Raw genomic sequence first — 22,863 nt, forward strand, 5'->3', positions numbered from 1 at the left:
CTTTGACCAGTACTAAGTGCAAACAATTTTCCTGAGCTTGAAGAAACATTCACTTGATCTCTTCACATTTGATTAGATGACCTGGTGTCATTGTCATTAATGTTCTCCTAACATTTGACCAAACCAAATAGTCAATGTAATAATTTTTAGAGAGTGTGAAAGTGTTGCTAGGAAATTGGGTTTAATCATTTAAATCTCATGTGGCACATGGCTTTTTACTCCTTCATAATTGCTTTGTTAGCATCTTGTTAGTCATGCTGTCTACAGGCGGAATCTAGGAATGCTGGATATTTGGATATATGCTAACAATTGGAGGTTTTGTACTAAATGATCCGTGTGAGCCATGCACCACCCACGAAGCACGCAGTGGCCTGGCCAGGGATATGAGAAGTCTGGAACAACAGATGTGTGTGAAAGCCCTCCACTTTCAATTATACAATTAACTCTGCCCTCATGTCACTTGAGTGCATACGTTACTATTGAAGTTTTATTTTTGCCTATTCAGAAGTGCGAGATTTATTCATCATCATGCGGACACCACCCCCGCGGTGCCATGCCACGCACCCTTCCGTCCCTCCCCATTGTCCCAGCTCCTCAGTCTCACGACCATGAGCAGCGAAGCCATTCAGAGGTGTCATTCAGGGGTCAGAATGTCTCTTAACACCTCATGGTCCATTAGGAAGTTTTCAGTCCTCCCTTCCTATTCAGAGGAACATGAGCGTCAGACAAATGGAATGACTGTGTGAATAGGTCTATTCCCCATCTTCTGCCTCTGTTTGCCGGCTCATTGTTTCTGGGATCCTGGTAGGGGATACAGTCCTCAGAATGCAGCAGACACAACAGTCCAAGGACAAAATAATTTCAAAGTTAATCTGCTCAGAGCTTGTATGTCTTGGAATCACTTGACTTCTCCCTGACAGATGCATATCCATTAACTAGTTAGCAGTAATTAGAAATCTTACTGATGTCATGTTTCATCTTCAGTAGGATGGAGTTTGGACTCTAGAGCTTGTCTATCAGAACATTATTGATTTGCGAAGGCAATTTCCCCAATAATACAATGGGTTACAAAGACCCTGACAGTCTCTCCTACACAGTGCACTGCTACCACAAATGCGGTTTTGAACTTGGATTCCAAAAGGGGTCCTCCCACAACAAATATTTTTGATCTTTTCAATTCCTGTACAAACTCCTACAACAGCCTGCCTATAGTTCCTAAAATAACTGAATTCAGGTCTCAGCCAAAAATCATCCAGCAGATTTCTAGTTTCAGTTTGTGTTGGAAAGCTATGAGAACTCAACAAATGAAGCAACACTTGAACAAGTACAAGTGCGGTGTCACTATGTTGGATATCAAGCTCTAGGTAGGGTTTGGCAGAGACAGTTACACTGATCAATACAGTGATTTAACTTTGTGACTGAGGAGGGAAGTGTGGGCTTTCAGCTCTTTGAGGGCATACTCAGGCTTGGTGCAGACTGCACCAGAAGGGACAACCCTGGCTTCATAAAGCCACATTTGTGTATGAATGGATGTTGTCTGAATGGTGTCTTTGTAATCTCTTAGTGACACAGACACTACAGAAAAGAGACCTCCAGGACTGCATCCGAGTTGCTCTCACATCACGAAACCAGTTAAGAAGTTGAGTGCATCTGCATGTTTACAAATATAGCAAAGTGTCCTCTCATGTGCAATCGGGAAAAGGAAGCACGTGTACAAGAAAGTGTGTACCAACCAGCTTTCGCTGCACCTCCCTTTTTGCTGATGAAAATCTTAATCAGATCTTGTCTAATATCCAAAACCCAGACCCCTGCACAGTTCAACAGGATGCTTTTATTTTACTTGTATTATCCCTCATCCCAGGCCAATCTGTTTCCCTCATAAGTCTACACTCCTTGTAATTGTTTTATGTGGTGTAAAAATTATGTACATGTATTGTAATAAAAGCCACAGTCCTGATCACTACAGGTGCACAGGTAATAATTTGTTTCACCATGTTCTGGTTACTCCCTGTCCAAACAAAATAAAGTTCTGACTTCCTCAGAACTCCACCCCAGTATTGTATTTACTTCTTACTCTTAAGGAGGAAATGACAGACCATTAGTTTTACATTTACTGTAAGGCACTGATTTTTGTATGGCCAGCTTAGCTCTATTTACATCTATTTTGATGCAGTTGCAAAAGACAGACTGATAGAGCTGAGACTGTCTGAAGTAGAGAGATAGGGGAATAACAGGGCAAAAAGTAATTATACCCTGTTGTGTGAAAGAAATCATCTCTACCTGCTATCAGCATAAGTCCACACAATGGGCCGCTTGTTCAGGACAGTAAAAGCTGAGCTGTTAACCGAATAGCCTCATTAACCAGCCATAAACCTCACGCTGTTTAAGATTATTACTAAAGGGTGCTTTTGTTGCCTGTGTGGAAAAAACAAACAGGTGTGACCTAGCACAGGGGTGGAAGAAGGAATATCAGATTCTCAGCTGAAACGGTGTGAAAAACCTCCGAGGCAGAGTGACACATTGTTCTCATTAAGGTCAGCAAACTAAATGAGCGCATTTACACGTATCCAGCGTCAGGCTAATTACCGCGGACAGAGTGCTTTAGCGCAGGTGGACGTGACAATTGACGCTCGAGGCGTCCGTGTCACAGTCATGCAAACAAAGTGTCGATCTGGAGAGCTGCAGCCATTCCCACATCACACCTTTCTCACAGCTTGAATCCAGGCCTGCACACAAGACACTTTCCCAGAGCGTGGGAGACTCGCTCATGTCCAGAAGCACACACACTCAAGGCTGTCACACACAAGCCTTCTCCCAGCTCTGTGGTTGTCATGTAAGTTTGAATATTGGTTAATGAATGACATGAGAGGAAAAGAGTCTAATAAATTACCTTTATCTCCTTAATGAGCTGACATTAATTTGGGTCCCAAGGTCTGGCTACGAACAGTGTGATTTATCTACACGCTCTAACTGTGTGGGAATTAGTCTAATTAACAGAGAGGTGGAGTGGGGATTTTAGTTAATAAAATAGCCATTGTGTCCCAAACCATTTATCATCCTAGCGAAAAGCAGCGGTGTTGCACCGGTGGCTTTCGGCTTGGTCCAGGAATCTAGTCCACTGTCAATGCCAGTAATGGTTCTTGTCAGAAAAAAAAAAAAAAAAATTGATCGATATCAAGCAGTCGTGTCAGGTTCTGGACAGAATCCTCACATCCACCAGGTTTCTGCGTGGCTTTGGGCAATCTGAGGAGAAAGGCGTTTAGATTAAATGACAACAACAGTAAAACCAGAGAAATCCAGCTGACTTTGGGTTCATAAAGACTGGGAAACATGAAGCGCTCCAATTCGTCTGCATCGATGACTGAACGGGGTCAACGGCGAAGATGGGCGTGTGAACGCTGCGTCGCTCGCCTTTGATGTTTGCACCTCGCTCACTCCAGGGAAACACAAAGACTCTTTTACCAGGACAGTCGGAGGTGCTTATCAGCTGTGAGCAAACTCTGCACCACCTGAGAGCAAATAAACTGCTGACTATGACAAGGATTAGTGGAAAAAGCAGCACTGGTAGAGGCTGCCATTTATTACCGGGATCAGCTTAACACTGTGATAATGATTGAAAAATATGCCTGTAATTGATAATAAGTTCTTTAATGTTCTGTGAACTCAGCAGGCAGTAAAGTTTATTGCCAAAGAATTAATTGATAAACTTTGACTTTGCATGCTGCTTTGGACATCTCTGTAAGTACCAGCATGCCTTAGAAGAGAAAAGCCATGTTGACAAACTTAGCTTTACAGTTATTACTTTTACCCATTTTTCCAAATCCGTGCACAGCTCAGTGTATTTCACTAACAGATGAGAGATACAGATGCAGACATGCAGTTCACATACAGGTTTGTTGTTAACTAGTATTTATCTGAAACTTTTGTCCAAGGAGACTTAGAGTGCTACATACACTACGCTAAACTCCCTGCACACATTTGTACAATGGAAAAAAAGTAATACACGCACATATTACCAAGGAGAAGTCTATCGCAGACATGCATTTGTAGTGCAGTCGAAGAGCATGACACCTTTATAAACACGTGCGACACCAGCTCTCACTAGAATACCTGTCTGGCTAATCGGTCCTCACTTCTCCAGCTGTTGTTTCCACGACTTGTCATTCATTGTCACTGAGGCCTTCTACATGACTTCTACGAAACCTCAGAAAGGTCCCTGGCAGCTGATGGGAGTACCAGGTAGCTCTTATAGTGTTTTTGCGAAACAGCGCCGAAACACTAAGAACACATCCGCAATCACGGACTCGAGTCACTGAAGGCTTCTAGTAAGGGTGCCAAGCAGACCACCGCACTCCTTCTCCAAATCCGCCTCTTCACCAGGCCACAGGAAGGCCACCATGGAACTCGGATGAGAGACCGTAATGCGCTTCTCTCTGAAACCGGATGTCACTAATTACGATTTATTTAACGCGAAGTCTTTTGATACTATAAGTAATCAACATAGAAATTTTGCTGCTGTTCCTTTCTTACCATAGGTAGGGATGTCTAGTGTTACTGTGGTGAGGGAAAGTGCTCATAGTGAGTGTCTATGGATTAGTGGATGTGGATCATTAGTGCATTTCTGTTGCCAGGTTCAGCTCACAAATTTATCAGCGGAGCGATACAATCATTTTAAATCAAATAAATGACGGGAGCAAATAGGTAGGCAGCAAGTGGCCAGCAGGCACTGTATTTTTTACGGCTGTTTACTGCATGTCATCATCTGCAGGTTCAGGGTTTGAATCCCACTGCTGCTGTAGCATTGATTAAAAGTTACTTTGCCTGATTTGATGTTGTAAGAATACCATATAAACGGGCAAATCATTGTAAACTTGCTCCTATGACACGTGAAGCACTTGGTTCAAAGCAGTGAGCTACGTAAAAGTTCACGTACTGTGTAAATGTTCATGCACCGTAACTTCATGAGCATCACCAGATAAAGCCTTTATTCAGCCACTACTCCAGCATTGTTTTTGTTTGTGTATCTTATAAAATTATTTAAAAAAAAAAAAAAAATTGGTAGGATGGTATCAGGATTTGTCTATCCTGTGTTTTATGCACCTGCTTGAGCGATGAACCTCGGTGTAGCAAGTGGTAGGGAACAAATTAGGTTTGCTTGAGACTTCATCACGTCTGCAGCTATGTCTCCTTCTCTCAATGTAATGCATAAAATTGTACTTTGGCTGAGATGTACGTCGCTTTGGACAAAAGCGTCTGCTAAATGAAAAAATGAAAATGTAAAAGCTGGTAACAGTCACAGTTATATATAATGCTGAGGAAGTATGTATTTGTCCGCAGCGGATGGCCGCTGGTTTTTCGGCGCGCAAACAGGCCCTACATGTCCGCGCGAGCGGCACGCGCTGCTCCTCGTCGCGGGGAACGAGTCGAGTGCGCGAGGACATGACGCCGCTCCAATCCCGTGGGGTCACGCGGAACGAGCGCAGCCGCATCAGCGTCGCGCGGCAATTCATCCGTTTTCCCTGCGCGGGCCCTGTAATGTTTCAGCGTTTCGGCGTTTCGGCTTCCGTTCGCCTCGATGTGGAGGCGCTGCAAACGCTCACCTGCCAGCTGCGTCCAGTTATATCTCCGTTCACTTCAACCGACATGCAAAGTCAAAGTGCTTCCACGAAGTTCCATTCGTAATAAGTCGTTTCAGATATTTTTGAATAGTAACCTTTGAGGGTCAGTCGATCTGTGAACAACTTCCCTAAACCCACTGAAACGTGTATTTAAGGGCGTTAAAATAAAGATTAAATGGTTATAACTGTACCTGTTTACGTGGAAAAGTTTTAAATTGAGTTTTCAGTGTCCTACACTTAAGATTTTCTTTCTCATTTCTGGAAGCATTTTTTTTTTCTTTTTTTTTTTGGCGACTGAAAAAGATTTCACGTTCCATAAATATTTAATTTAGTGCTAAAGAATCTGAAAGTAATTAAAAATTGCTCTAAAGTGAACCTTTTAGAATTCGTCAACAATTACCGTGACACACGGACAGGACAACGTGGTGGTTTAAACGTGTCCGTGACAATCTAAAGTAAAAAAATCTAAAGTATTTCTGGTAACCGATTATGAGCCCACAGCATTTGCCATAAATACCCACGAAACGGCCTGGCATACTATTAACGAAGTTATTATTGAGATGTTTAATCGTATTTAACGTCCTGTTTTCACGGTAAAAAGTTCTAGTTCTCATTTTTTCGAACAGCAGCAGGAACACACACATTTAGTTATTTTGTCTATGTTACACAGATTAATAGGCATATTTGAATTATAAACTAAGTGAGACTTAATTGGACTTTTCCTTGATTTCAATGAAAGGCATCACTGCGACATTTAAACATTTACACACAGTTTGTCATACAGCTGAACGGCCTTCTCAACAGTGAAAAAACATTTAATAAACATTTTCTCTCAGGTATTTTCCGCTCATCTGGCACGTGGAGTAAAGTGCACAATTCTTTAAGAAAACACTTTCTGTCACAGCTGCAGAGAATTCCATGAATGGTCATTATTATTATTATTATTATTATTATTATTATTAAATAATAATGATAAGAATTTCATAAACTGACCGCAGGTGCATGCTATAAAGATGTTTCTCGTTTACAAACAAAAGTAAGCCTGCGATATTAATATCTTTATATTTCTCTAGACTACATCCTAAATTTTCTCGTAAAATATAAAATGCACTATGAATTTTATTTATTAGCGATTGTTAGGTATTATTAGGTAGTAAGTATTGTATGTGCATGGGTTAATTCTAATTCTAAATACCTGTTTATTATTAATGCACCTCGTTCCTACACCCTCCGGTTCACTGGAAACGTTGTAAAAACGTTGTAGAAGAAAGTAAAGGCTGGGAGGACGGAGGGATGGGCGCTGCGATGCTAAATCACATCTCTTACTAATGCACTTTTTTACGGTTTATGTATAATTCTGCGTCGTAAAATTTAATTACTCGGGCATTTCAGCCCAGATTTTTAACATAAGGAAGTCGTTAAAACTGCACTAATTAAAATATAAATCAAATAATATTAGTATAACCTCTTCCTGCGGACGCCTCATGTCACAAACGGATAGTAATGGCGGTGTCCTTGGAAACTCTAAACGAAGCAAGTGGGGATTATTTTTTTCATTCCAAATAAATAAGTAACATTAAACATCTACGAAATATTTATTTTATTACACGAAAATGGAATGTGCTACTACGCCCATTCGCAACAATAAACTACCCCATAGCTGACTACAAATAAAAATCCATACTAGACCTTATTTTTTGGTGGTATTTATTTATCTAAAAAAAAACTCAATTGAATTGAATATTTTCTACCACCAAATTACGTTTGAATTACGTTTTTAAGGTGATACTTGTTTATTTTTTTATCAAGGAAATTCAAATGGCTACAAATCTAACTTGTTTAATAGGTAACCTGCTCAATTTTCCAGCTAAAATAAAGACGCAAATTCTTTGGACTGCGATCTTTATCACACGAAGCATGATTTGACACGTGACAGGAGTAATAAATTTTTACTTTATGTAATTTTTAATACATGTTTAATAGTCTAATTTGTATCATTCTTTCATATTGAACGTGAACATGTTAATGTATGGGTGCGACATCGGATACATGTCGGATTTTTTACTGACATCACAATATTTCCAGATCAAGCAGTGAAGGTAATGGAATTCTACATAAATTACTGTAGAAATAACGCGTAAATAATCCATCAGAGATATGTTACAGACCTAATTCGGTTTCTGCTGTATAAAGCAGGTAGACCAGTCGGAAGTGGGAAGCTCATGGTACTATAGATGGTATTAGAGATGGTTCTGTAAATTGTGGTAAAAGCTGTGTTACAGGCGGTGTAACAGAGGGTGTTTTACACGGTGCTACAGGCGGTACTATGGATGGTGTTAAATATTGTACTACAGACGGTGGTATGGATGGTGCTATACATGGTACTATGGTGCTATAGATGCCATGGTGCTGGAAGCGGTGCTAAATGACAGTGTAATTAGTTAATTAGAAGGCTGTAGTTGTGTGCGACCTCGTGCTCGCAGAAGGAGCCAATGAGAGGCCGCAGAATGGGAGCAGTGCGGTGCGGGGGGTGCTGGAGGACATGTGGGGCAAAGTGGGGATGGAGTTAGGAGGAAAAGTGCCATAAAACCTCGAGAAGTGGAAGAGTGGACAAGACGCGTGGAGCCGTGGAAGCAGAAGCAGGAATGTGCAGCGAGCAAAGACAGACACTGGGCGTAATTAATGATTTCGACAGATCTGAGTCTGACTGCGATATTTGAAGCTGACGTTTGCGAGTGTCAGACCACACCGGCATGATTTAACGGTTCCGTGACGGCTCCAGCCTAGGCAAAATTGATCAGAAAGGGAGCGCTCCAGTTTCCTTCCATTCTCTGCTCCGCCGGGCGACAGCACGCTCAGTCAGTGCGGGAGGAGCAGCTATTCAGGGCGCAGGTGACCGTTGACTTGTTACACACTCAGCATCTGCCTTTGATCAGAGCCGCCGAACTCCCGCTTTACTGCATAATTAGCGAGTTAATGATATACCGCCATAAGGATGCGTCACTGATCTGAGGGGCAGCTGCCGAGGAGTGCGAGCGAACGCTGGGACGAGTCTCGGGTTCGTACGGTACGGGGCTGTTGTTGACGGTTCGCTAAGTGAGCTGCACCTCAGCAAGTCGCGCTGGTGCACAAGTTCGCACGGTTGTAGGTTGTAGGTTGTAGGTTCGGGTCCTGGAAAGCGGCGCTATGGAGAAGTCCAAGAACTTTCGGATCGACGCGCTCCTGGCTGACGAACCCCACCGAGGGAATCGGGACGTTTCCCCGGGACTGAGCAACGACAGCCCTGCGGGCAGCCCCGTGTCCTGCCGCCGAGGGGAGACCCCATCACCCCGCGGGACCCCGGCGGGCATCCAGCTGCAAACAGGAATTATACCCAAACCGGGTCTGTTGAACGTCCCCCACCCTGGACTCACCCCACTGCCCCAGGGTGCCCTCCCCGGCATGTACCCTGCTGCGCCCATGTACCCGATCTCTGCCCTGGGGGGTCAGCACCCGGCCTTCACGTACTCGGGCTTCACGCAGCTCACACATCCGTACCCGGAGCACCTGAAGGCGGCGGCCGTGGGAGGGTCCTTCCCTCTAGAGCAGTGGATCCGGGCCGGAATCATGGTCCCGCGCCTCCCGGATTACACGTGTGAGTATCGGACGCCGGTTTCCATAGCAACAGAGTAAGCACAACATAGCTATATGACGGAAATCATATCAGACAAACAGATGTGTGCCGTATTTGTTATTATTGTCATTACTGAGTTGTAGAAGACATCGTGTTTCTCTTTTCCAACCTACCCTTATAACTGCTTATTTAATTATAAATTTGCAGTCACTAAAAATTGCGAAGAAACGAAAGAACACTTGTTTCCTTTGCCGTGTGTTTAAAAAAGGAAGTCTTTTCTATTCTTAAAGTCGAAGCTCAGACAGTCAGTGCAGCTTTTTTAAAAATGCAGAATTGAAAAATATTTAAAATGTTCATTTTATTTCGGCATCCAATGTCAATGAGTGGTATTTTTAGTATTTAATGGTAATTTCTCGCTTCTGTTGTTGCGGAACTTCTTCGCAACGGCTTCTTCGGCAGAGTACTGAGGAAATAAACTATTTAATTACACCAAGTTCCATTTAACTAAGAACGTCAATATCAATAAAGACTTCCACCGAATAGTTTATTTATTTCAAGGCAACAAGAATCACGAAGCAAATCTTCCTAATTCTTTTATGACGTTGAAAACGTTTAGCAGCAGAAGTGAAAATTTTGTAAATCTGTGATGACATTTTTCTTTGCTTAAAATTTTAAATTGCATTTGATTTTTTTGGTCTAAAGTTAAGGGATGTTAGACAATTTTATCATCGTATTGCGCTTGATCGTCTCTCGAAGTGATGCACATCAAAGTGGTGAAAATAATTAACTTTACCTTTGGCCACAAGAAGGCATGAGAATGAAAACAAATGTAAGAAAAAACATATCTGGTGGAAACACACATACCTGTGCGTCAGCTCGCATACGCGCTCAAATACACGCACTTAACTTGTTAAGAAGGTCGTGTTGAAGCTCATTTTCTCTTGTGGAAACAGGCGAGATGCGGTCATTTACTGAAAGAAAATAATAAGTCAGACGCTCAGAAATAAAAAAAAAAAAGACAATTAAAGCTTTTTAGACACTCCTTAGGAGCCACCTGTACGGTTACAGAACTAATACTGATTACTGGATATAACTGAAGCTTCAAATAATACTGTACTTCTAACCAACTAGTTCTAAAAGAGTAAAATATAACTAAAATAATTTGTTGTATTCTGAATTAAAACGAGACCAGTTTTAATCAATGTCAATTTCTTTTTCAGATCAGAAGCTGAAATAAATACAATAAATGTTTATTTATAATAAATATTTTTTTATTAGCATATCGTACAGTATTATTTCTTTTATTGTCGTGTATAATGGTCATGTTTCCATACTTAATAATTAAACCGTGTCAAAATTTTTTGATAAAGCACAAAATTATGTGGTGTAATAGACAATATGTGTTTCAACACAGACAAGAAAGACAACACTATGCTTCAAATGGTCCTATATCACATATATATATATATATATATATATGTGTGTGTTTGTGTGTTATATAAAATTTTTTATGTTCTATTACACGTCTTTTTAAAACTAAAGTTAAATAAATCAAAAAAAGGATTTTAGTCATGTAATAAACAAGTTTTACATCTAGTGATTTTTGGCACTCTTCATCCAAACCCTGTTGCCTATTCAAACAGGTTTGACCAGTAATTTTATTTTTGCTTTAGTCTATTTATATCGCCATAAACACTGACTCAATTAAAAGAGCTTTGTGTGAGAGGAAACAATAAACAAACTCCTTAAACATTATGTAGTTCCTCAATAAAGTTTCCAAAGCGTTCATTGAATTTTCATTAAGTTAATGGCACTCTCTTATGTTTTATAGCATCTCTGCTGTGATGTTTCTCTGTCCTCTCACCAACAATAAACTGTAATAAATCATTAATGACCACCAGGAACTTAAAGGCTGTCTGCCCTTATGCTTCGTGGGTATTTATTTTTGGACAGAGAATGTGATGTGATATGAGAATATGATATGCTGTCTGTGTTTCCCTTTTCTTTTTGGCTGTGAAGTCAGCCAAACCACGGCATCTTCCTGACATCCAGGTCTGTTCCCCCGTGTGATTGTCCCTCTCTGCCTCTGGTATTAACATGGTCTCACCTCTCATCCCCCGCTGTGTTTTTCCAACAGCTGCCCCCCAGTCGGGTTTGATGGGGAAATGCCGTAGGCCTCGCACAGCCTTCACTAGCCAACAGCTGCTGGAGCTGGAAAACCAGTTCAAACTCAACAAGTACCTGTCCCGGCCGAAGCGCTTCGAGGTGGCCACTTCTCTGATGCTGACAGAGACGCAGGTGAGAAAACCAACACAGACATGGACGATGACCAAGACAAAGACTAACGGGAGGTTGTAGGTATCTGGTGAACACACAGGACACATGGCTCTTGAAAATTAATGTGTCTGGTGGAGCAGCGCAGTGATAAAGAACCTACACGTTTGAAACAAAAATGATCTCGATAAAGAAACTTAAATACGAAGCATATTGTACAGATACGTTGTCAGTTGAAAGTTTGACAGGTATTTTTGAAAGTACTGAATTATTACATTTGTTCTTGGAGAATGTGGCTCACATCTTTGGTGAGATTGGATTTCCGCTTTGGTTCGGCTGTTCCCGCAAGCGGCCGTGACCCTGGCGTTCCTGTGCTGTGTCCCGTGTGCAGGTGAAGATCTGGTTCCAGAACCGTCGCATGAAGTGGAAGCGGAGCCGCAAAGCAAAGGAGCAGGCGGCTCAGGCTGAAGTGGAAAGGCAGCGCTGCGGGAAGTCAGCCGACAAGCTGGGGGAGGTCCGCCGGGCCGGAGCGCAGGGTGAAGATGACCTGGAGGAGGACCTGGAAGAGGAAGAGGAGGAGGAGGAGGAAGAGGAAGAGGAACCACAGCGAGAGTTTGCTGTTACCATGGGCGGCGGGGGCGTAGGGTTGCAGCGACCCTCCGACTTCCTGCAGCACACATCCGAGCTGAGCTACAGCCCCCACAGTGCCTATTCGGAGGATGAATTGGAGGAGAGAGGTGGGGGACAGGAAGATAGAGGCAGGGCCTTGAGGGGTCCCATCTAGCATGGAGGAAAGTCTTCCACAACTGCTTACATAGTGAACCAGCAAAGAGACAGTTTTCATAGCTGTTTTCGGCATGTTTACTGTTTGGAACCAGCAAGAAGTTCTCTTGACAGGTTCTGTCGTGGAGAAAAAAACACAAAACAGAGAGAACACCACAACCACCAGGTGCTCACCACCTCTCGTATTTATTCCCTTTTTTGGGTACTAATGAGCTGGCCAGGTTTGGATCCTTTCACTCGTTCTTGAACCATGTATACTGGGTGGCAGCAAAAGATTTCTGGTCTTAACATCTAGTTTCTCATATTTTTCGTGTCCAAATAATACCTTTTCCACATAAAAATTTAAACATTATAACTTGTAAAAATATTTTACAAAAACTATGGGTAAACAATTGAACTGAGATTTTCCGATTGCTTTTGCACCGTATCTTCCAAAATATATAGATGTTTATTGCAGTTTCGCTATAAATTTGCAACTTTGATAAAAGTCGAAAAGAGTAACACAAACTAAGCGAGCCGTTGACAATATTTACCACCATATTTAAGCTTTTTTTTTTACTGAGGCTGCTTTATAATAGACTTACTGTACATTATCAAGAGCAAGTCACTGCCTCTGACACAGGCAGATAGGAACTTGAGCCAAATGCTAACCAAATTCTATTTAATTAGAAATTGTGCTGAACCAAATACACATTCAGTACACTGTACTCGCATTGCTCATCACTGCTTTTTACACACTTTAAAGACAAGGAGACATGCACATTCATGCATGCCCAGATGGGGGAATACATCTTCCTCTGCTCTTTCCATCAATGCAAACATACACACAGCAGTTACAGCAGTAACATCATTCATCGAATTACTGCATCACTTAATACTGTTACTGTAATACACAGTACTGTAATACAGAGTAATCTGCAACAGAACCCGTTGCGAGCATTGTTAGTGCAAACAAACAACAGACCCTCATAGCATGCCAAAAAGAGTTTTTTTTTTTTTTGCAGTATGGTTTATATATACAGTATGTGGTGTATTCTGAGGCCAGGCTTGTGTTTTAATGACTGTGTTAAAACCGATATTTATATAAATGTAATGTATAGACAAGGCCTCTGGGTCAATCACTGTGACACAATTCACCAGTCTAGAGGAGGGAAGGGGAGTCTGTACAAATCTGGTTTAGAGTCAGACACTGAAGTTAAGCCTTGCATTCCAAAATGTGAATGCAAGAAGAACTGAGACATTACCCATGATTTTTTTCATGTGGGTATGGCTTATTTCTGTTAGCCCTGTTTTTGTTACTGTTGTTGTCAACGTTATTTAACCATTTGAAGTTGTATCTAATTTATTTGCAATGGAAGAAAGAAAAAGTATGTGTATTTATCTGTAATGAGTCTGTTGATGTATAAAAACTAAATGAAATTAATAAAGAACAGAACCACAACTGGACATCTTTAGACTGCTCAGTATCAAGATTTTTCATTTGTATTTACTAACCCTGAACTCAGAGGCTCAGAACATGTCTGTACGGAAAAAGTGTTTGGATTCCTCTGAAAAATTTAGTCACATTGTTGAGGTGAAGGGGGGTGCGGTGGCGCAGTGGGTTGGACCGCAGTCCTGCTCTCCGGTGGGTCTGGGGTTCAAGTCCCGCTTGGGGTGCCTTGCGGTGGACTGGCGTCCCGTCCTGGGTGTGTCCCCTTCCCCCTCCGGCCTTACGCCCTGTGTTGCCGGGTAGGCTCCGGTTCCCCGTGACCCCGTAAGGGACAAGCGGTTCTGAAAATGTGTGTGTGTGTGTGTGTGTTGAGGTGAAATTTACCTCCAGTGCCCAGAAATGAAACATCACTTATGCTCATGCAGAGATTTATTGTATTGGTAAATGGAAGAAGATTTAATTTAAAAGTGTAATATTTGGATAAACAAATGTAAAGGTAACTTGAATTAAATAATACAGAAAAATATTACAACACTTTAGGGGGGTGTGGTGGCACGGCAGGTTTGGCTGGTGCCTATAGTGTGTGGCACGTCTGCGGTTCGAGCCCTGCTTGGGGTGCCTTGCAACGGACTGGCATCCTGTCCTGGATGTGTCGCTTCCCCCAGTCAGCATTGCGCCCTGCGCTGTCAAGATAGGCTCCAGCTTGCCTTAGCACAAGCGGTTGTTGACAATGGATGGATTTCAATAATTTAATTAATATGTTTTTGTATTAATTGATTATGTAGACTTCTTTAACAGAATAACTGAATACACCAATCTACTGAGTAACAGAATATCTTTGCAAAGTTACAGAATGGTTAAATACACCTTTGAGATTATTCAAAAAAATGTGTTTGGACAATTCTTAATCCATAGAAACAAGAGTCAGAACTTTTTCCATGTTTCAGAACATTTAATGAGTACAAAGCATTCAGAAAATATAAAACATAACTTTTCATAAATAATGCAAGCAAGACAATAATGAAACCCCTCTATTTCTGCTTCTTTTCATAGTGACTGATTTATTGCAGTTGTTGAACACAGCAAGCAAAAAAAGTTCTCAGTTCACGTCTACATCCGTTATTTAATTATAGGGTTTCTGCTGGGGACGAGAAGAAAAAACCAGATTACAGTTGAACAACGTCACCATAAGTGTATGCAAAATCGGTTGCATGTTGGCTTTCTGGCAGCCAACATGTTGTTGAATGTAACACATATGACACACTAGGTCAATAGCAGGTTTCCATCTGTTAGAAAGCACTCCACCAGCTGTCTTTCCAATGGCTCCTTTATTTGCTTATTTATGAGATTACCTTACCTTTGTTTTTAGGTAAAGTGTCCAGGCACCGAACAGAATCTTAGAGAAGAGACTGTGAGTACCTTCGCTTTAACATTCCCAAAGATGTATTTCACTTAGCTTCCTCCCTCCCATTTAGTTGGCATGAGTCAACTGAAGCACACAAGAAGGTTGCAGGACATTAATAAGTCAATTTAAAACTTGGTCTACTAGATTCAAGCAAATTTTCATTTCAGTCCATGTCAGTCGTACACAGACTCTCTTGAACCGAGACCTTGAGACTTGTGATCAAAATTGAAAGGGTGCTGCGGTAAATTCCTCTGGATGATCTTAACTGTGTTGAGGAACATTTACAGAACTAATGAGGAAGAATCATCTGACCATTGGAACTGACCAATTTACTGAACTGGCTCTCATTAAGTTCAAGCTTTTGATCTATTAGTAAAGGAAGTTTCTTGTTGTTCTGAGGTATTGTAGTGTCTTCGATATTTGTGAGATTTTTGCTGAAGAGCGAGAAAAAAGAAGCTCAGTAATAAATGCATCTGAACGGACAGGTTGGCCAAGCAGTAAATGTGAGGATGCTCAGTGTAAGTGCTCACAAGTATTCACATTAGCATTGTTCGTTTTCTCTTCCCCTACTTACCCCTCGCCGCCTGCAACAGTGGCACTGATTAAAAGAAGGAAGTCAGGCAAATCCAGAGTGATAAACAGCAGCACTTTATTATTTATTATCATGGCTCTCAAATATGAATTACTCAGGCAGGTTTACTGATAGTGAAATAATTAAGTTAATGAATGAGAGTAAAATAATGAACCAATGATGATGATGTCATCCAACCCATTTAATTTGCGAAAAACCAAATGATGGGTGCGACCAAATGGGGAACTTTACTGGGAGGCTGTGTAAGGGCAGTGATTAAATATGAGAACAGTAGAGACGCAACATAACTCCTCCTCAGGGCCAGCAGGAACGTGTTTATATGGAGATTAAATGTATTTTTAACTGGCACATTTCAAGTCACTCTACCTAGCGAAAGCTCGATGAGATCCGAGTTGACCATTGGAGGCCTGAGACACTGACAAACCCAGATGAAAGGGAATTAGTACTAGGTGTGGAGGATCCAATAGCGTGGCTTGATTAAAAAATTAATTGTATTGTGCATGCATTTCACCTCTCAATTTGTTTATGTTGTTCCACCACCTCTTGAAGACTCACCCATCATCTCAGAGCTGTCTAAAAATCTAAAAAAAAAATCTATTCTGTTATTGATTTTTGTCATCTTGAAAGGGCTTTTGCTTTGTATAAATATTATAAGCCACTTAGACACAGGAATCAGTCAATCAATAAATAACAAAATAAAGATAATTAGTGACATTGCTTGATTTACGAAATTAATTATATTTGGTATAACTGTCATAACTGTCCTCTTTTTGCTTGACAAGAATGTATATTGGTTTCAGGTTAACATCACAGGGTGGCACAGAAGAACAGTGTATTATGGTGTTTTATAAACGGTATAATTCCGGTGGGTGTAGCACATACAGTAGTGGTTAAATGACTAACCGTGCCAGATGGGTATGGGTTCATGTCCCTGGAACAATCCAGTAAAATGTTGCTTCACGGAGCAAGACTGGCTTAATTTCTTCAGTGACACGTAAATCCATTGTGAAAATTCCCTGTAAATCACTTTCAACAAAAGTGTTTGCTAAGGAACTGCAATCCTGTCAAACATGGGCGGAAGGGTCTCACACAGTACGTCTGCCCTGCATGGTTACTCTCCGGTTTGAAGAGGTCGATTCAGGAAAATTAACATGTGAAAGACTTCGCCGCACCTGACGGGAAAATGAACGTACCCTGGATGGGCCGTACGTGGAATTTCTGGAGCAAAGTTTGTGAGTCAGGTAGAAAACTTGGGAGTACGTGGTAATTATGGCATTGATCAGGTGGAAGGTAAATAAGAGGGTTTAGAGACACATGGAGGAGTGTTGGAGTGTAAGTGCAGTTTGTATTATTTTTACTGCCTTTATGGTAATATGTAACTTACATTACTGAGTGCTGAGTCCATCAATTACTCTTATGAGCATTTGGATTATATTTTATGTTGGTATTTTATTAACTCCCCATGTTAACTTTGTACCAGTCCTCTATAGCTCTGTAATCTTCTGAAGGAAGAAACAAACAGTAATAATATCTATATCAGTGAGAAAACACAACACAAACTACAAAAAAAGGTTGTATTACAACATTTTAGGGAAAATACCTTCACTATTTTGTATTTTGCCTATAAAAGATGTACAGACACATATTTTCAAATATTTACTGTAATTATCCTATACATTTACTTCAAAATTTACTTCAAATTATCCTATAAATAATTTCAGTGGTAATTAGAATATTGTTCTGAATATTACTGTATATTGAAAATACTACCCAAATGAAATATCTTTGAACATACAGGTTCTTTTTTAGTAGTGTTTTCTGAGTAATCTGAGATTTTTTTCCTGTTTTTACATGTTAAAGATTGATTCCAAATCCTTATGAAAATGTCCCCCTCCCCGCCTCCATCACATTTTTCCTCTGAGGTGTCCTTCATAGTGCACAGTATTTAACTGACTTGCTGTGCCATGATGACAAAGAAACAACGTGAAATGACTAAAATACGAAAACAAGAAAAAAACGAGTAGATATGAAACACTAACAATATAAATAACAAACAATAAATGAAACCTAACAATAAAAATAACAAATAACAATAATCAGATTAAGTACCTGAGAATATTTTAAAATTACACATAATAATAATAATAATAATAATAATAATAATAATAATAATAATAATAATAATAATAATAATAATAATAATAAGAGTGCTATAAATTCTTTCTTTTTTTCAAAATCTTAAACTGTTGTTACTGAACACTTAGGCTACAATAGTAATAGTTGCAGTTTAAATACCCAAAGTTCCTGATAATTCTTTTTTCCAAGTACTGCATAATTTTTGCTCCTTGCAATTGTTGGCGGCTTCCACGTTCTTCCAGCTATACTGCAGTAGCTCAAAATTATATTTTACTTTTTGCTCTGAGGTGTTCATGCATGTGCATGTGCTTAAAATAGAAAATGTATTGAGGCAACTACACTACTGCAGCTGTATATTATTTATTATATATTATTTAAGTCACTCCGTGCAGTCAATATGACCTGCCGAATCCCTCCACTTGGAAATGGTTACCAGAAAGCCTCATTTCAGAGATAAATAAATAAATGTCTGTATTTCAATTTGTTAGAATATAAATCAGGTACAATAACTTAAGCAGCAGGACCCTGTAAAATATTTACACCCTGTAGTTTAATCAATCAGCAAAATGTCAGGCTCATTAGGGAAATATGAACAGATTGTGTGATCTTTTAAAGTAATCACCCTTATTGGTTCAGGTTTTTGTACTGCCTTTTCGTGTCACTTAAGTTAATGGGATGGTAAAAGTATGAGCGACGGGGGCCATAAATTCACATCTGTCCAAGTGTAACCACTGCAGAAATGCATGAAAAAAATGAACTTTTGGTAATAAAGTTTACCAAATGCATGATTGTGTGGATATTAGATTGCATGTATGGCCGAAAGTCCAGTGTTATGCGTGCAGGCCCTGGAAATCTACTGCCGAAACAATAACTGGATGTTTATCAATCACTACATTTACACGCATTGAATGGGTTTAATAAAAACACATAAGAATGCTGAGCTACCCAAAAAAGTCTGTTTTTTTTAAAGGAAAACATTAATAATTTCAGAAAGTTTTAGAATTATGCAAAATATAACATCGGTTACTACACATTTTTCAAATTAAACTGATTTAAATTATGATTGCATTCATTTTTTTGTATGTAGTTAGCAATGTTATTTGCCCCATTGCTGCCAAAACTAGTATGTTAATATAATAATATACTGTATTAATTTCATTTAAAATACAGTACACAAATGAGTTCTTTGTCAATAAAATAGAAAATTTGCAAAATCAAACTACTGGGTTTCAGTTTTGTTTGATTACTAGGCTAATTAATGGCAAATTAATGATTTGAAATCACACTGAGCTCTGTGAAGCTAGTCTTCTGAAACAAGAACAATTTTTTTTTTTGGTTTAAAATATGTGCAGTTTTTCAGGTTTTTGATATGAAAACTAAAATTTGAGCTATTTTTCTTTTAAATGTAATAGTAATAATTCTTTCCGGACTGTGTGTGACATCACAGCGCCACAGGGACCCTACACCTGGCTCATTCCATTTTGCTGAAGAAACATCATAGCACTTAAATTTTTTTGAGAAGTTTATTAATATTAGTATTTATATCTCATGGTTTCATTGAGCCCCTCTACAATAATGCAGGGACCTCAAACTGGGCTCTTTTCTGTGAAGCGCTGAGCGAACTTTGGGCCGTTTCTATGAAAAGCTAAAGCGTTGATTTATATCACTCTGACCAGACCACTTCAAACAAAGTTTTGGTGATTTTTAACAATTTTAGTGTTTACCTTTACTGTAACTATTAGTAACACCTCCTCACCGTCAGCTGATTTCTCCCATTTCTATGGATATCATTCACCATTGCCAGCTGTCAGTCAAACACTTTGCATGAACCAATCAAGTGACTGTAACTGTAACCGTTAGCAACGCTTCCTCACTGTCAGCTGACTTTTGTGGATTTCATGTGCCATTCTCAGCTGTCAGTCACCATTTCCCTTTATGCAGTCAAGTGTGCTCACCGCAACATCGACAGCAGCGCTGGTAAGGGCAACCGAGAAGTTTTAATAGTAAGCTGTGTTCACACAACTATCACATATTTGTCTTTTAAATGTTTCTCAACAGAGTCGTTCGGCGACTCACTTCTGCGCCATTACCTAATGGAAACGGCATTTTGTGCGTTCCTGACCTGTTAACAGTTAAGGTGAATGTTTGAACGGTTAAAACTTACAGGTTCATACACCGGCTCAGTTTACTTAAAAGCGCTGTCAGGATTTTTTGTCTGTAACAGTGGTCGGCATGTACATTTCTGGAGAACTTTTCAGAGTCGATACTAGCAATGACACGCTTTACTCAAGAACGTTGGTAAAGAAGAACGTACTCGTACTCAGTTACATTTTCTCGCTCTTCCTGCCAGTTTTCAATTCTTTGAATTTAATGTTTTAAAGCTAATAATTTACAGTCGAGCCAGGTTTACTGTAACCATTAGCCACGCCTTCGCTGTCAACCCACCTCCATGAATCTCATTGGCCTTCATCAGATGTCACTTTTCCCTTAATGCAATCAAGTCACTTTTACTGTAACCATTAGCAACACCTCTACGCTGTTACCTGACGTTTCACTATTTCGTTTGCCATCGTCAGCTGTCAGTCGCCGTTTCCCTTTAACCTGTCAGGTACAGCTGCAACAGCAAATAACTTATGGAAAGGACAATTTAAATATTTCCGCGTTAGTCCCGGCTTCTAGAGTTATTTTATTGATTTGTCGTTTAGCCGATGCCTTTATCCAAAGCAACTTACAGCTGTTTGCCTACCTCTGCGGCAGGGTATTTGTACTGGAGCGGGTCACAGTGAGTGCGTTCTCAAGGGCACGGTAGCAGTGGAGCGAAATGAATTTTGAACTGGCAACCTTCAGGTTACAAGTAATCATCTCTAACTGGTACATCACCTACTGTCACATGGATTTTAACCTATAACAAATGAGCAATGTATTAATACTATACAGGGTTAACATATTCTCTTTGTAGTAAGACCAATTAGAGTTCACTGCTAACAAATCAGTTTTTGACTTATTACTTATAGTATTACAAGCTAGTTCTTTCACAGTCAGAGGAAGCAACTGTGAAACACAGGAAAAGCGTGACTTTTTTCCTTGTACCATGAGCTATTAATTCGTAGATAATTTTTTTTCTGAATTATTATTCAGCCAGTCTTTGCAGTTTTAATAGCTAAAATGAATCATGTTCTGCGCTAATAGAAATGGCATTTTGTGCATTGTTGATGTAATAGGCCATTGAATGTTCGAAAAAGGTGCATTTTTGATTGCTGACATCAAAGTTGACTTCTATGAATCTCACAGGCCATTGTCAACTGGCAGTTTCAGTTGCCATGCCAACTGCACGTATGGACTGCAACCTATCAACTTGCTTTTACTGTAACCATTAGCAACACCTTCAAGCTGCCAGCTGACTTCTGCCCATTTCATTGGCTGTCAGCTGTCAGTCACCATTGTCCATTTTACCTTTCAGGTGTTTCCACAACTAAGTCTTAAAGGAAAGGCAATTTAAACTTTTCAATATTAATCCAGGCTTCTACAGTTATGCCATTTGTTATTTAGCTGATGACTTTTTTCAAAGCAACTTACAGCTGTTTACCCATTTCTACAGCAGGGTATTTGTACTGGAGCTGGTCACAGTGAGTGCGTTCTTGAGGGCACTGTAGCAGTGGAGCGAAATGAATTTTGAACTGGCAACCTTCAGGTTACACGTAATCATCCCTAACTGGTACATCACCTACTGTCACGTAACCATGGATTGCCACACATTGTGTGTAACTCATAAAACATGGGCAATGTGTCAATGCTATTTAAGGAAATCATGTCCTCTTTGCGATAAGACCAATATGTGTATAGTTATAGTAATATAGTTCACTCATAGGCAAGGGGAAGTTTTAATGTGTTAAAATGAATGAACTTAAAATTTCTTTCAGTAAATCTTATTCTCATTGTTCTCGTTTTTAGCAAACAGTAGCAGAATAAAAGTTTGAAATAACTGTTAACTTACACAAGCTGCAGCCCTGGCTCATTTAACTTAAATACAGCCAAAGCATTTTTGGTCTGAAGTGTTTTATTTTGCTCATATCTGTTCCCGGGATATATATTTGCAGAAAATTTCTATTATAGTTTTGATTTGGCATATTACCTCTGTCTGTCACCAGCACTCTTGCCCAGGTAGTAATATTCAGCTTAATGGAAATACTGGCTGCACATTCAGCATAATCTTATATCCATCTGCGGGTCAAGCACTGGGCACAAGTCTGAGGGGGATACACCCTGGAGGGTGTGCCAGTCCATCGTAGGGTAGCCACACACACAGTTTCTCACTCATTCACACATTAAGGGTGATTTAGCATCATCAGTCCATGTGAACTACATGTCTTTGGACTCTGGGAGGAAACCAGAGCACCGGGGGGAAAAGCCATACAGACAAAGGGATAAGATGCAAGCTGCACACAGACTGAGCAGAAATTGAGAGCACTTTTCTCACATCACCCAGGCGCTCCGAGGCGACAATGCTACTCAGCACTGCTGCCCCCAACCTTGAATATTTTTAAAAAGAAATTTTAAATAAAAAAACTCAATCCAGTCTAAGAAAACAGGTTGCAGTAAGTTTTTGCAACAAAAGAGTGCAAAAGTATGCTGTTTTGGGCATGGTTTAACAGCTTAGTTTTACCTTGCAAGCAATGTATTACTTATACAAACACTTAACCCATTGTTTCCCACAAAAATTGTTGCCTAGGGTTTCACTGGAACTTCTGAAAAGAAAAACAGTAACAGTGAGATAAATCAGACGACTTGTGAAAACATCCCAGCCAACTGAAACGCTGACAATGGTAAGCTGTCCACTGTTTTTCTTGTTTCTTGTTTATATCATGATGACTTTAGGTCTGAAAATAGTTTTTTCAGCCTTTCTTAGTTTGAAATTTGTAGTTAATTTCATTCAAATCTGAAGAATTAACTCACTGTTTCTCGTTACCACTTTTTCCACCTTTCTAGCGTGAGTGCATCTCTGTTCACATTGGC

The 22,863-nt window shown here is 40.1% G+C and overlaps 1 protein-coding gene across 1 annotated transcript; it reads left to right on the top strand.

Moving 5' to 3' along the window:
• The first annotated feature begins 8,804 nt into the window (after nucleotides 1-8,804).
• On the top strand, nucleotides 8,805-12,289 carry mnx2b (motor neuron and pancreas homeobox 2b). Its single transcript, XM_018729537.1, has 3 exons — nucleotides 8,805-9,252; nucleotides 11,369-11,529; nucleotides 11,897-12,289. The coding sequence occupies exons 1-3, from the start codon at nucleotides 8,805-8,807 to the stop codon at nucleotides 12,287-12,289; spliced, it is 1,002 nt and encodes a 333-aa protein (XP_018585053.1).
• The last annotated feature ends 10,574 nt before the right edge of the window (nucleotides 12,290-22,863 follow it).

The sequence above is a fragment of the Scleropages formosus genome, chromosome 12 (assembly GCF_900964775.1).
Source record: "Scleropages formosus chromosome 12, fSclFor1.1, whole genome shotgun sequence".
Taxonomy (NCBI): Eukaryota; Metazoa; Chordata; class Actinopteri; order Osteoglossiformes; family Osteoglossidae; genus Scleropages; species Scleropages formosus.

Coding starts and splice junctions, on each gene's coding strand:
- mnx2b (XM_018729537.1), top strand. CDS start 8,805: ATGGAGAAGTCCAAGAACTTTCGGATCGACGCGCTCCTGGCTGACGAA. Junction 9,253..11,368: donor GCGCCTCCCGGATTACACGT/GTGAGTATCGGA, acceptor TTTTTCCAACAG/CTGCCCCCCAGTCGGGTTTG. Junction 11,530..11,896: donor TGATGCTGACAGAGACGCAG/GTGAGAAAACCA, acceptor TCCCGTGTGCAG/GTGAAGATCTGGTTCCAGAA.